Source organism: Neoarius graeffei, chromosome 24, assembly GCF_027579695.1.
Source record: "Neoarius graeffei isolate fNeoGra1 chromosome 24, fNeoGra1.pri, whole genome shotgun sequence".
Lineage (NCBI taxonomy): Eukaryota > Metazoa > Chordata > Actinopteri > Siluriformes > Ariidae > Neoarius > Neoarius graeffei.
The window spans coordinates 7,277,417-7,293,128 of record NC_083592.1 but is presented as its reverse complement, the minus strand read 5'-3'; the positions used below and the strand labels follow the sequence as shown (position 1 = coordinate 7,293,128).

At 42.2% G+C, this 15,712-nt stretch overlaps 1 protein-coding gene across 1 annotated transcript; it reads left to right on the top strand.

Moving 5' to 3' along the window:
• Nucleotides 1-558: 558 nt before the first annotated feature.
• LOC132872883 (BOLA class I histocompatibility antigen, alpha chain BL3-7-like) lies at nt 559-13,903 on the top strand. Its single transcript, XM_060908000.1, has 6 exons — nt 559-578; nt 1,286-1,503; nt 12,378-12,659; nt 12,743-12,835; nt 13,045-13,071; nt 13,171-13,903. Exons 1-6 carry the CDS (start codon nt 559-561, stop codon nt 13,203-13,205), a joined length of 675 nt encoding a protein of 224 aa, XP_060763983.1. The 3' UTR covers nt 13,206-13,903.
• The last annotated feature ends 1,809 nt before the right edge of the window (nt 13,904-15,712 follow it).

The following is a 15,712-nucleotide window of genomic DNA, read 5'->3' as shown; positions in this document are numbered from 1 at the left end:
GTTCTCCCGTGTTACAGCTCCTCTTTTTGTAATTTGCAAAGGAAATGTGATATTTTACAGAGTTGCCATGGTGATGTGATCAGCTGATGTCACGTGTTTTTTTGGGGGGGGGGTTCGATTATTTTGCTTTTTCTTGGAAAAATAGGAAACTGAAATCTGTTATTTACTTCCGCATGTGATCTCAGAGAGAGTGTGTGTGTGTGTGTGTGTGTGGAGGGGGGGGGGGGGGGGGGGCTTATTAACTAGGTCAGTAGGTGGAGATTTTGGTGACCTCATCCAGAATTTTGCAGAATGTATGCATCTTTATTGTTTTACTTTATCTGTGATGAGTTACTGAAACTATTTACCCTTTTACAGTCACACACACTCTGCAGTACCAACACACTGCTGTCAGAGGAATAAATCTCCCAGAATTCACTGCTGTTGGTCTGGTGGATGGAGAGCAGTTTGTGTTCTATGACCCCATCATCAAGGAGGCGATCCCAAAGACAGAGTGGATACAGAACATCAGCGCTGATGATCCACTTTACTGGAAGAGAGAGACAGAACGTATGCAGGATGAAGATTACAGACTCACAGTCAGATTGGGTCTCATAATGGAGTGTTTTAATCAGACTCAAGGTGAGAGTGAAAAACACAGTTTTTATAACTAGTGTACACACACACACACACACACACACACACACACACACACACAATGGCAGTTTAATAAGCTGGTGAAACAGCTCTGTGTAATAAACCTGTTAAAGTAACACAGAAATACAGTTTCCTTTCTGACATCATCTCAGGATTTATTGTGAATCCACAAACGAGCACAGAACAATACTGATGTGCAAAATAACGTTCTGTATTCTCAGTAGTACACAGTGGTTCTGTAACATCGATTAAACAGCAGCAGATCATTATATCATCAGAGTCACAAACCCTTGGGCTTTGTCGCAAACCACAGACAGTCACACTAAAGAGCTTCTCTCTACACTTTTAATGTTTTTTCTATTTAGGCAAACTACTGAGTGTCCATTATACAGTTTGGGCCACAGATTAAAACAATCTGAATGTGTTTTTACTTTACACACAGAGCTGTGAATCCATGCAGTGTAGAAGGACACAAAACACACATTATTAAATATTATTTTACCGACAATAACATTGTTCTACTACAAAGGACAAAATGTAAAAAGGACGAGTAGAAAAACGCAGTGTAGCAGTTTGAATAGAGAGTGTAGAAGGAAAGTCAACTCATCTGACCTCACCTCATTACGTGTGTGTGTGTGTGCACCACTAGAGGATATGATCTGTACGGTTATGATGGAGAAGATTTCATGAGTCTGGATCTGAAAACTGGAACCTGGACTGAAGCGAAACCTCAAGCTGGAATCTTTATAAAGGAGTGGGATCCTACAGAAGATGAAGCTAAACACTGGAAGCGCTACCTGGAGAATGACTGTATTGATTGGCTAAAGAAGTTTGTGTCTTATGGCAGAGAGACTCTGGAGAGGAAAGGTAAAGTGTATGATCTGCTCTGTTACTGTAACTGCAGCTGTTCAACAAACACGCATCTTATTACACACACATTGTGCATATACTAATAACACACTCCTTCCCTACAACACACACAGTGCACTATGGCAGTTTTTTATGCCAAAAATAAAAATCCAAACCCTAGTTCCCATTTCTTACGTACTCGGAGGCAATTAAGATGGCGGGGCACATAGTTGCTGCGGCTTATGCTTTCCTTTGTCGGTTTACTTTTGTATGTTTACGTGTACATATCATTTTGTTTGGTATGATGTCTACACACTGTGCGGAATATAAATACAGTTGGAAAGATCTCCTCAAGCTCGGCATTAATTGCCACGAACAGAGCGTCTCTTCGGACTTTCTCCGTTGTCATAACATTCCTCCAGAAATCGCAAGGCGCCCCGGCTCCCCATGGATCACCATCCCGGCAAGTAGACGGAGAAGGCAGCGTTGGGAGAGGAAACAGAAGCTGGGCTGCAGAGCTGGTGTGTTAGTAAGACTGCGGAGACAACCCCATAAACCAACGCTCCCCAGCATTTTCCTCACCAACGCCAGGTCTCTTGTTAACAAAATAGATGAACTGAGGCTTCAGGTTGCAGTAGAAAAAAGCATTAAGGACAGCTGTGTCCTGCTGATCACAGAAACTTGGCTTCACTCACTCATCACGGATGCGGCTATACAGCTAGAAGGATGTACAGCGCAACGTCATGACAGGACGAGTGACTCCGGTAAGAGCAAAGGAGGAGGAATGTGCGTGTATATCAATAATAGCTGGTGCACAAACACAGTATCAATAGATCGTCACTGTTCTCTGGATTTGGAGTACTTGACAATTAAATGTCGGCCCATCTACCTTCCTAGGGAGTTTAACGTTGTCCTGACCACAGCTCTGATCACATTATATACCACCTGATGCAAATGCTAACGTAGCCCTGGGACTTTTAAATAACATTAGTAGTCAACAGAGCAGATATCCTGATGCAGTGTTTGTCATTGCAGGCGACTTTAACCATGCAAATTTGAAAGTAGTGCTCCCAAAGTTCTACCAGCATGTTAAATGTGCGACCAGAGGGCTAAATATGCTTGACAAGATCTATTCTAACATCAAGAAGGGCTATAGAGTCAGGCCATTACCACACCTAGCCCAATCCGATCATCTGTCACTGCTTGTGGTTCCAGCATATATCCCACTAAGGAGGAAAAATAACATCATTACAAGAACTGTCAAAACATGGCCTGAGGGAGCCACTCAGCTGTTGCAGGACTGTTTTGACACAACCTGTTGGGACATTTTTGAACATCCAGACCTGGAAGTGTTTACTGACAGTGTGTTATGTTACATCAAGCATTGTGTAGAGACTGTTACAGTAGATAAACACATGCGGGTCTATCCTAAACAGAAGCCCTGGATGACTAAAGAGGTGAAGCAGCTGCTGAACGAAAGGGATACTGCCTTCAGATCAGGTGATGCGGCTCTGTACAGTGCAGCACGCTCCAGACTTAAGAGTGGCATCCGTAAGGCCAAGTCTGATTATAGGAGGAGGATTGAATACCACCTGGATAGCAACAACAGCAGGCAGGTGTGGCAGGGAATCCAGCAGATTACCAACTACAAGACCAAAGCTGGGGGTGCTGAAGGGGATGTTTCGCTGGCAGAAGATCTGAACCACTTCACTCGTTTTGAGGCAAAACCATCAGAGGAAGTAATGCAACACCCCACAGCTGATAACAACAACGTCTTTGTGGTGGAGGAGTATGAGGTGAGGAACATGCTACGGGCTATCAACCCACGAAAGGCACCCGGACCCGATGGCATCTGCGGGCGAGTGCTAAAGGACTGTGCAGACCAGCTGGCGGGGGTCTTTACCAAGATTTTCAACCAGTCACTCTCCCAGTTCACCGTACCGTCATGTCTAAAGTCCTCCACCATAGTCCCTCTGCCTAAAAAGTCAAACATCACCTCCTTCAATGACTATCGGCCAGTAGCACTCACTCCTGTGATTATGAAATGCTTTGAAAAACTGGTCCGGAAGCACATCTTGTCATTCATCCCCCCCCACTTTTGACCCACACCAGTTTGCTTATAGGGGGAACAGGGCCACTGAGGATGCGGTAGCCACAGCTCTCCATGCTGCGTTGTCACATCTGGAGCAGCAGGGGAGTTATGCTCGGCTGCTCTTCATAGACTTTAGCTCTGCTTTTAATACCATCCTCCCCAACAGACTGGTGGACAAACTAACAGGCATTGGCATACCATACTTCACCTGTCTTTGGATTAAGAACTTTTTAACAGAGCGCACACAGCGAGTGCGTGTAGGTCATCACACCTCCAGGGCCCTCAGCCTCAGCACTGGCTCGCCGCAGGGCTGTGTGTTAAGTCCTCTGCTGTACACACTCTACACCCATGACTGCTCCCCTGCCTATCTCAGTAACACCATAGTGAAATTTGCTGATGACATCACAGTAGTTGGACTTCTCTCAAGGGGGGATGAGTCCGCCTACAGAGATGAAGTGGAGCGTTTGGTGGGGTGGTGTGGAGCCAATAACCTGCTCCTAAACATAGCCAAGACCAAGGAGCTGGTCGTGGATTTTAGGAGGAGGAGGACTGCCATCCAGCCACTGGTGATTGAGGGGGTCTGTGTGGAGAGGGTGTCTGATTTCCGCTTTCTGGGAGTCAACACCACTGGGCTAGTAAAGAAGGCACAGCAGAGACTTTATTTCCTCAGAGTACTCAGGAAAAATAACATCTGTCAGAGGCTGCTTGTGTCCTTCTACCGCTGCTCAGTGGAGAGTATACTAACATACTGCCTCTGTATGTGGTTCCCAGGCTGCACTGTAGCACAGAGGAAAGAGCTCCAGGGGGTCATAAAGGCAGCACAGAACATCGTCGGCTGCCCTCTTCCCTCTCTGGAAGACCTGTACAGCACCCGCTGCCTAAAAAAGGCCAATTCCATTCTGAGAGACATATCACATCCAGGCCACAACCTGTTTGAACTGCTGCCATCCGGCAGGAGATACAGGTCCATGAAAATCAGGACAAACAGACTGAAAAATAGCTTTTATCCAGCAGCTATTACTGCACTAAATAATGCTATTAAAGTATAGTTTTATATTTACAGCATGACTGTGGAAGTGTACGGCTGTGATCTGTGTGGGTGGGTGAGGTTTGAGTAGTATGTGTGTGTGTGTGTGTGTGTGAGAGGTTTTGAGTATTCTTTTAATATCTTTTAAGTTTCTCTTGTCTTTATTTTAATCATTTATTGCTTTACCGAACAAGGACTGCTTAATTTCGTTGTACTTGTTACAATGACAAATAAAAGATATTCTACAACACACACACACACAGTGCACTATGGCAGTTTTTTATGCCAAAAATAAAAATCCAAACCCTAGTTCCCATTTCTTTTCCCATATGTGTGCACAAAGATGGTACCACAATGAAATGACAGTTCCATTTGCATTTAAATTTTCCATTTAAGCATTCAACATTAGTGTCAATTAACTATAAATTAAAAATCAAAACATTTAAAGAATTAACTCATGGCCTTTCTGGACTTACAGTTGTGTTCAAATAAATAGCAGTGCATTAAAAAATGTGAATAAAGTGAAATATTTTGAATAGCCTTTATTTCCACATTTCAAATATCGTGGAAACATTACACATTCAAATCCCAATCAATTCCAGGAAGGAAAGAAAAGGATCTGTCCAAAAAAAAAGCAGTGTTGACGTTTTTGTCTTCAAACTGAACTAATAATTAGTTGCATAAACATTGTTTTTGATAACTGCTGCACTTCTGCATTGCATTGAATCAACCAACATCTGGCGCCTATCAGCAGGTATTTCAGCTCAGGTTGAATGAACTACATGCCACAGTTCCTGTGAATTTTTGGGTTTTGCTTCAGAAACTGCATTTTTAATGGCACCCCACAGGTTTTCAGTGGGGTTGAGGTCTGGGGATTGAGCTGCCACTCCATTACCTCAATCCATTTTGTCTGGAACCAAGATGTTACTCGTTTATTCGTGTGTTTGGGGTCGTTTTCTTGTTGAAACACCCATTTCAGGGGCATTTCCTCTTTGGCATACGGCAACATAATCTCTTCAAGTATAGTGATGTATTCAGACTGATCCATGCTCCCTGGTATACGATCAATAGGTCCAACACCGTAGTGTGAAAAACCTCTCCATACCATGATTTTTGTGCCACCGTGCTTCAGTGTACTGTGGCTTGAATTCAGAACCCGGGGTTTGTCTGGCGTACTGTTGATGACCACTCGACCTGAAAAGAACAGTTTTACTCTCATCAGTCCACAGGATGTTACGCCATTTCTCTTTGGGCCAGTCGATTGTGTTCTTTAGCAAATTTTAACTAATTCTATACATGGTGTTTTTTCAACAATGATGCTTTACAGGAGCTTCTTGCTGATAGCTGAGCTTCGATCAAACGTCTTCTGACTGTAACAGCACTTACAGGTCATTTTAGATCATCTTTGACCTTTCTGGAGGTGATGATTGGCTGATTCTGTGCAATTCTGACTGTTCTTCAATCCGTTTTAACAGTAGTTGCTTGTTTTCTTCTGCATGTTTCAGGTTTTTGTTGCAACTTTAAAGCATTTGAGAATTTTCGCTGAGGATCCTATAATTTGCTGCACTTCTTTGTACGTTTCCCCCTCTCCAATCAGCTTTTTAATCAAATTACATTGTTCCTCCAATCAGTGTCTGGAACGGCCCATTTTACTGAACAATTCAGAATGAACTGTATTTTATAACAGTGTGTGAAACATTTACTTCCCTTCTTCCTTAATAAAGGACAACTAATGGCCTTTTATTATAATTATTAAACTCCACACTGCTATTATTTTGAACAGTGAATTCTATGAGTCAGTTACTCAGAATAAGCAGCGTGCATGTCATAACGGTTGGGTCTGTTTTTCTGTTACACTATTACATCTACAAGGAAATGATTTGCCAGGCAGAAATGAGTATTACTAATAACAGTGGTTCGTCAGGTTACTGATGTTGTCCTGCTATTTTTTTTTAAACACAAGTGTAACTATAATAAATAGACTGCATTTCCGCCGAGAAAATGCAAAGTGTGCTTGCTGAGCTGTAGCAGAACAGCTAGCATACTAGCATGTTAAAAGTTAACATGCCAACATGCTAACAACTAGCATGCTAACAGTTAGCATACTAACATGCTAACAGCATATTAACATGCTAACAGCTAGAATTAGAATAGAATCATAAAACACGGGACGAAATGTTAAGCAGTCCATTGTGCCAATAGATGGTATGCATGAGAGAGAGAGATAGATAGAGAGAGAGAGAGAGAGCGCAACATGAGAAGCTGCCAGTCAAGATTTGAATTTGGGACACATCATCAGTAGTATGCCCTTGATTCATGGGGTGTTTCGGCCTTTAGATACTATACACCCTCCTCAAAGGTGGCCAGCTACAGGTTGATCAAGCCTGAGCTTGTGTCCCAAGCCCAAATCCCGCCCTGTAGTTTGTTACGATGTTATATAGGGTCTGTGAGCCCAGCAAGGATCTTTCCGCTTCATCCATATCCATTGGCTGCTTCTTTCAGCCGCTTCAGAGATGGCTCTTATTGTCTGACGAAGAGCTTGCCCTTGCACGCCAAGGTCTCTGAGCAGCCTGATAGTGGATGAAGGAACGAAACCCCGGCATCCCACTTCTACAGGATAGATCTTTGTCGACCATCCTCGTTGTTGAGCATCCATTGCCAGCTCAGTGTATCGCAGTTTCTTGCGCTCGTATGCTTCTTCCACTGCATTCTCCCAAGGAACGGTGAGTTCTATGATATACACTGACTTCATCAATGGGGACCAAAGTACCATGTCTGGCCTTAAGGTAGTGGATGCAATCTCAGGAGGGAAAATTAGTTGGTGCCCAATGTCAACTAACAATTTCCAGTCCCGAGCCTTAGCTAGTTCTCTAAGCTTGAGTGTGGAGGGAGGATGGTTAGGCTTTTTTTGACCTTCTCGGACAAATGAAGCTGTTATGGTGGAGTTGGTTGCTGTCGGGGGTAAGGAGTTGACCGTAGTTCTCTTGGTCTCTACTGCTGCTGCCAGACACTTCAAGACCTGATTATGCCTCCAGGTGTAACGCCCTTGTGTGAGGCTGGTCTTACAGCCAGTCAGGATGTGCTTGAGAGTCGCATCGGCTGGACAAAGGGAGCAGGATGGGTCCTCACCATACCACTGGTGGAGATTTTTTGGCGATGGCAGTACATCATAAGTGGCCCTGATGAGGAAACTCAGATTATTTGCCTCCATCTTCCACAGCTCTCTCCAGCTGAGCTCTCTTCTCTCAAGCCCCTCCCATTTCATCCATTGCCCCTGTTTAACAAGTGAGACAGCCTTTGTGGTTCGATCAGCCTCCTCCTGGTGGCGTATCTCCTCGACCACCATTTTCCTCCTCTCTGCCTTGGAAGCCTTGTGCCATGTTGGATTACCTTCTGACAGACCAAATCCCCCTCTTCCAGACTGGACATGACCCACAATGTCCTTGTACCTCAAAACTGACACTGCATTCTGCAGTTATATTATATATTTGCAGTTTATATTAACATGCTAACAGCTAGCATTCTAACATGCTAATTAGGATGCAGTGCAAAGTACTGCAACTATTTGTTCTTCTACGTGTTTCTTCTTATATTTATTATTCCTACGCAAATTTCGATTTCGAATAACTCAATAACCGTACGTCGCACACAGACAAACGATATATCAAAACGTGCGGCTCGATCGGACTCGCTATGCTATTACTTTTCTCTACAGAATACGAAAAAATCACCCAAAAAAACCCCATTCATTTCTATGGAATTAATTGAAAAAAAAAAAAGCACTTTTTCAAACATCCACTGCTCTGGCATGCTTTCACCTAGAGACGTGATTCAAACTCTAAAACGTAGGAAAACTTCTCCTCTGTGGATCTGGCATTCAACTTTTCTGCTAGGTTCTACACTTTCGGATCAGTCCCGGCTCAAACGCCGTGTGGGTTCCGGGAGAAAATCCGGCTTTTGAATGGGTGTCTATTGCGTTACACACCAGTGGAGCTCGTTTAGTTAGAGTGTAGAGAGCTTGAAAAAATAGCTCAAACTTTCTCGCTTAAACTGTGGTTTCAGCCACAAATTTCACTCTACAGACATAAATTTCTCAAAAGTAGTAGTAAAACTTGTCCTGATTCACACAATGTGTCTACCTAAACGATAGGATTTACAGTTTTTGAATGAGAAGCCTCAAACTGAGGAGAGTGCAGCCGAGAGGCCTCATTGACACCCATTATAAATGTGACAGAAAAGTCACTCATTTTTAACTCGCTCTAGTGTCCTCATTTTTAACACTACAGATAAAAAATTACATCAGTGTATTCAGGAGACCCTTCTAGCGCTCACTGTGAAAGAATTTTGTGAATAGCTGCTTTCGTTTTCGAGTTATTTGTCGTTGTTCGAGGCCTGCTCCTGAGCAAAAAACAGCAGAAAACTGACAATCTTGTGTGTCTTAACGCTCCTGCTCAGGCCCATCGCCATGCCGACTGGGGCCAGTGAGGGAGCAGAGGGGGGGGGGGCTGCTGTCTCAAGCACACACATAAATCATGGCATTGTAGCTTCATAGCAGGTCACACACTCACGGCCAGCAAACATGCATGACCGAATTGCTTCGCGCACTGCATCCTCTCACAATTTCCCCCGGGGAATTGTCCAGTCTAGTGATTAACATGCTATTTGTTAAAATTCTAACACTTTAAGCTAATATGCTAACAGGCTAACATGCTAATGGCTAGTATGTTAACTTTTAGCATGCTAACACGCTGAGGGTGACATGCTAATATGCTAACAGTTAGCATGCTAATATGCTCAGGCGAACTTGCTAACAGCAAACGTGCGAACTCTGCATGTTACCATGCTAATCCTAACATGATAACATGCTAATGGTGAACATGCTAACAACTCGCGAGCTAACAGCAGGCATGATATCGTAATGGGTAACATGCTAACAGCTAGCATGGTAACACGTGAATGCTTATATGCTAATTGCTAGTGTGTGTGTGTGTGTGTGTGTGTGTGTGTGTGTAAGTATTCCTAATTAAGTGGCCATTGAGTTGAAGTTGATTTGCTGTCAAAGTCTCAAATGAGCAGATCCTTGCCAAATGCATCATCATCTATGGGGGAAGGGAGGAATGACTCAGTCAAGCTTCCATTGATTCGCGGCAAAATGGAGAAAAAATGGGCGGATGAAAGGGAAGAGAAAGCCGAGTGCGGGTCAGAACTGATGATATGTGTGTGATGGTGATTTGGCCTGAGGTGCCGTATGAAGTTTGGTGGATGTGTGGTGAAGTGTTACTGAGCAAAACTCCATTCATTTGAATGGGGCCAAAAATCAATGGAAGCCTATGGAGGTAAAAAGAGATGTGTGAAAACCAAGGAAAAGATGAGTGCAGGTCTCAGATGAGGGGATGGATCTGTGGGGACTTGGCCTGAGGCATCAAGTGAAGTTTCTTGAAGTTTGGTCACTTGGTTAAAAGAACTGATTGAGAGTGAAAGTTTTTCTCCTGAAACACCATTCATTTTCAATGGGGCCTAAAATCAATGCAAGCCTATGGAGGAAAAAGGGATGAGCAAAAAGAAAGGAAAAATATGAGTGCAGGTCAGAACCGATTGCATGTATGTGTGAGGGGAGTTGGCCTGAAGTATCACATGAGGTTTGGTGCATCTGCGATGGAGCGTGTCCGAGTAGGATGATTCGATTCATGAGCCCTATTCATTCTCTATGGGGGGAAAAAAACAAAAGAAAAATGACAAGAACAAGCGAACGGGCGCATTGATCCAAAAGCTGTATACAAGCACGCTACACCACTTCGGGCCAGACGTCTCAGAGTTGGAACGGTGTATCTATCTCGAACGCCCTAGGAGGAGTAGTGGATCCAAAACACGTGTCGGAATAAGGCAGAATAAGTAAACTTAAGAATAACAATAGTGTGCTTGCCTTTGGCAAACACACAGCAGCCGAGCAAGCACACTAATAATCCTGACATTCTGCTGAAGTCATTAATTCCTGAGCAATCTCTCACATGCTGCTGTTCGCTGCACTTCCGACCTCCACATTGTTTAAAGGGGAACTGAAGTCATCTTTAAACTTGCTTTATTTCTTAATTAATGTGTTCAATTACATTTTCGGTTTTGGTAACTTTATATCGTGACTCGTATTGGCAACTAATTGCAATTAAATATTATACTTATCGGCCTGTTCGGTTTTTAGCCGTGTTGAATTTAGTTTGTTTGGTCCACGGCAGGCGTCGCTTATCCGCGCGATCTTCACGAGACTTGTGCGAGACTTCGAAATGTGACGTGTCAGCCAGGTGTCAGTGCTGCCATTTTGAAAACTGTTTTCCAAACGAAATATTGCACAAAAATGAGTTTAAATGACGATTACTGCCTACTTTTTTTTTTTTTTTCAAACTTTCCTGATTGCTATCAAAACAAAAAAAACTTCCGGCTTGATCCCATCAGCATTCGAAAGAGGGCGCGAGCGTCTTTTGAAAACGTTGGCAGATGTTGGTCACTTTGATTTCCGCTGTATGTTTTACTTCCGTCCTACGATGTCTCGCACAGGAAAAAGAAAAGACAAAGTATGCATTCAAATATTAATTTGAACGTTGGCACTCAGTTTGCATTTTATTAAGAAAATGAAAGCTAAAGTGTCGTTTCTTTTCTTTTTCCGTTAGTGCATTAATTTTATTTATGGCCACAAAGTACTGATATGATGAAGAAAATTAAACAACAAAATGATGATTTGAATTTATTTTTGACACTAATGCATGCTTACATTGAAAATCCCATTTTACTTTGCATTGTGTCACTATCTTTACATGATACACAATAATAACACACACCTTCCCATTTACACTCACTCACACTGATTTCCTGCAGTTTTCACTGTTAATTCGTGGACAGCAGTCAGTTTCACCTTTTAGCGATCGAGAAATGTCCTCTGATAACAACTCCACTCTTCTCATTCCCGCTGCTGGACAAAGTGTATTAGTTTTTAAAGTCTGTGAATAATGTGACTGTCGTGGCTTCTTTTAAAAATCTCACTGTGGTGAAGGGGCGTCTTGTGCTTGGCCAGGAGATGGAGAACACGGAATGACTCCTCAGTAGCAGCTTTAGCTCTCCTGGTGGGTTTTGTGAAAAGTGATGGCTGGGCTTTAAAACCAGTTGTAACTCTTGAATTCTTTTCTCTCCTGTTTCACTTTTGGGTGGGAATGAATCCTTGAATTTCAGATGGTAAGTGATGTAATGGCAGGCCGTCTTTTTCTTTCACTCCTGTAAAAGCAAGTTCATTTTCCCATTCAGAACGGTAATGATGTATTCTCACCTTCTTTCGTTGCTCGGCCATGGTTTCCTGAACAGAGTTTGCTCGGTGACAGAACACAGATGTGGTTAACATTAGCTATGTAGCTTAGCAGCAGGTTGATGTGACGCAGCCAGAAACAGTTATCTGTAAAAAATCATCATAATCAGACATAATTATTTTGTTCTTGGGTTCCTCCCTGCCCATAGAGATGCACAGCACTAATTAAATATGTAGCGGTATTCGACCTGTGAATATTTGAACATTGCATGTTTTTTATTGTAAAATGTGTTGTGATCTAAAAATACCTCAGAGATCGACCGCTACATCATGAGCAGCAGGGTAATGACCGCTGGAGTACAGGAGAAATACTGCACTCTTTAATGTTTATACTTCCATCTTAATAATTCCTGCAGCCAGAAAATGTTTAGCACATGATAAATAACAATTGAGCTTCAATTTTCTTTAAATTTGTGTCTCTGCAGTTCGTCCCGAGGCGTCAGTGTTCCACAAACACACTCCTTCTCCAGAGGTGGTGTGTCACGCTACAGGTTTCTTCCCCAAAGCACTGAATATCACCTGGCAGAAGGATGGAGAGGACGTGACTGAGGACGTGGAGCTCAATGAGACGTTACCCAACCATGATGGAAGCTTCCAGAAGAGGAGCATTCTGAAAGTCCCAGCTGAGAAACTGCAGAAACACAAATACACCTGCGTGGTTCAGCACAGCAGCTTGGAGAAGGATTTAATCCTAGAAGTAGCAAAAGGTCCGAATAAAACTACAGATTTAGAGGATAAAAGCTGATTTACTGCTGCAGCAGATAATAAAGACTCTGTGTTCATTTATCAGATGGAGGGCAGATTGGAGTCGTCATTGGTGTGGTTGTCGTCGCTCTCCTCGCTGTTGTCGCTGCTGTTGTCTTCTGGAAGAAGAGGAACTCTGGTGAGAGGAGGAAGGGGGCAGATGTGAAGTTTTTAGAGAACAGATTTACACTTTCTCATTCTGAGAGGATTTGATGAATATTTTGCATATCTTTAATCTTCATTAATAAATTAGATGAGACAATAAACTGATATGAACTCATTATCTCATGAAGCCAAACACAGCACTGAGATTTTATAATAACTGTCTGTCCATCATCTGTGTTTCAGGATTCAAACCTGTTCCCCCCAGACCCTGTAAGTGAACCTTTATGATCCATAAATGATGTTTAAAACCACTACATTATTTATTAGCAGTGTTTAGTTCACTTTGTGACGGATTTGAATGTTTTACAGCCTCTGAAGGAAATTCTTCCTCCAACAACTCTTAAACTGTGGCTGTGTGACTTCCTGCTGGAGAGAGAGTAAGACATGATGATGTTTACAGTGTAATATGGAATAAAAATGTGTGTGTGGAGTGAAAATCCAGCAGAAAAGCCTGAGCTCACATTAAATCTCAGATCAGAGCTGATATTTGTCTCCATTGTCAAGCGCAGTTTAATGTCCAGCTATAAGATTGTGGTGAAATATTTCTCTCCCTGTTGCTCTCCTCTTTCACAGGTGAGGAGGTGCAGCCATGCTTCTTCTGCTTCTTATCGCATTTAGCAGTGTGTGTAATGCCTTACTGCCACAAAATGGACTGCAGTATGTAACACTGCAATCGAGTCTTTTATATCTGTATTTTATAGAGAGATGAAGAAAAATGTTATAAAAACAAAAGTCCTGTAATAATGTACTGTAGCTCTTAAAAACTAGATTTCCTGCTTGTATTCTTCCTTTTTTTTGTGGAAGCCTTTGTAAATGTTACTCTACTGTAAATATTACTCTACTATCCTGTATTTTGTAAAAACTGTAAAAATAGAGATTCTAACAATTGGTGCTGAACACTTAAAGGGGAACTGAAGTCATTTTTTAAAAACTTGCTTTATTTCTTAATTAATGTGTTCAATTACGTTTTCGGTTTTAGTAACCTTATATCGTGACTTGTATTGGCAACTAATTGCAATTAAATATTATACTTATCAGCCTATTTGGTTTTTAGCCATGTTGAATTTAGTTCGTTTGGTCCACGGCAGGCGTCGCTTATCTGCGCGATCTTCACGAGACTTGTGCGAGACTTCGAAATTTGACGTGTCAGCCAGGTTCGTGCCACCATTTTGAAAACTGTTTTCCAAACAAAATATTGCACAAAAACGAGTTTAAATGACGATTACTGCCTACTTTTTTCAAACTTTCCTGATTGCTGTCAAATCAAATCAAAACTTATGGCTTAATTACATCAGCATTTGAAAGAGAGCACGCGCGTCTTTTGACCAGGGCCCTCAGCCTCAGCACTGGCTCGCCGCAGGGCTGTGTGTTAAGTCCTCTGCTGTACACACTCTACACCCATGACTGCTCCCCTGCCTATCTCAGTAACACCATAGTGAAATTTGCTGATGACATCACAGTAGTTGGACTTCTCTCAAGGGGGGATGAGTCCGCCTACAGAGATGAAGTGGAGCGTTTGGTGGGGTGGGGTGGAGCCAATAACCTGTCCGTGTCGGATATTTTAAGTACCTTTGTAAAAGTTTTGCAAATGTTGCAGTCAGCATTTAAAATGCTAACAAAGTTTTTGTACAAGTTTCAGTTGATTAAACTGTCATTTTCTTCTTCTTCTTCTTCTTCTTTAGGTTTTATGGCGGTTGGCAAACTAACGTTAATGGTGCATTACCGCCACCAGCTGGACTGGGGTATGAATCTGAAGTCTAGCCCTAACAAGGAAATACAAAATAATATGAGGGAAAAAAATATATATATATATATTGTTCTTCTAAATTCTGTGAAACAGTCCTGTGTTCTTCAGGAATCTAAAAACAAAATTTAAACAAACCTCTCCAGTACTCCTTTGTAAAATATCTTGCAAATTAAATTGAATCTTTTCTCTCTCTAACTGTTCTATTAGACTTTGCCTGTTTTCCTGATATCTTGGGCAATGTATAAAAACATGATCTACAGTTTCTGGATAACCACAGTAAACACAGTTACCATCAGCATGTTTCTGTATTCGATGTAGATTACTATTCAAACTGGTATGTCCAAATCTCATCCTTGAAAATACATTCTCCTCTCTCCTGCTCCTGCTCGTAGGCCTAGGTACTCCTACTTTTAAACTGTCATTTTATTAAATGTGTCTGCTTTTGTAATAAAAAAAAGTACTGAAAGAAAAAGCAAACACAGCATTGCGATTTTCTTATCCATCCATTAAAAAAAATCCCTCCCTCCCGACTGAAAATTTTTTTGCTCACCCGGTGGACAGGAAACGGATTTTTTTTAAGGATGGCCTTGGATTCAAACATTGTGACTGCATTCTGATTGTCACATAGATACAAGTTTATCCGATCCTCCTTATATTGTGTTCTGAGTGTGTGAATGCCTGTCAAGGAAAAGAAATGAAGTACTTCTACTAGAATAGTGTTTTCTGGTGAATGTTTACAAGAACAATAAGTTACATTAAATTATATAGTTGTTTTTTTTTTTCAAAAGAGTACGTTTTTGCGTGACTTTAGATTTGGTCTTAATTTTTTTTGGAACATGGTCTTAAAAAGTCTTAAATTTAACTTGGACAAACCTGTAGACACCCTGGGGTTGTGTGTCCCGAGTCCTGACAAAAGTCTGTCGGGACACGGATATGTCCCGGTTTTCGCCACTCGCGACGTTTGCGACTGAGCAGCGTGGGAATCGTTAGCGGAGAAATGTCTGCATTTGCTATTTTGATGAATTGACAGGAATCGCAGACTTTCCTGGTTACTGCCCCCTGGCCCTGTGGCGTGGGTGTTTATTTAGCCACATTATTCCAGAC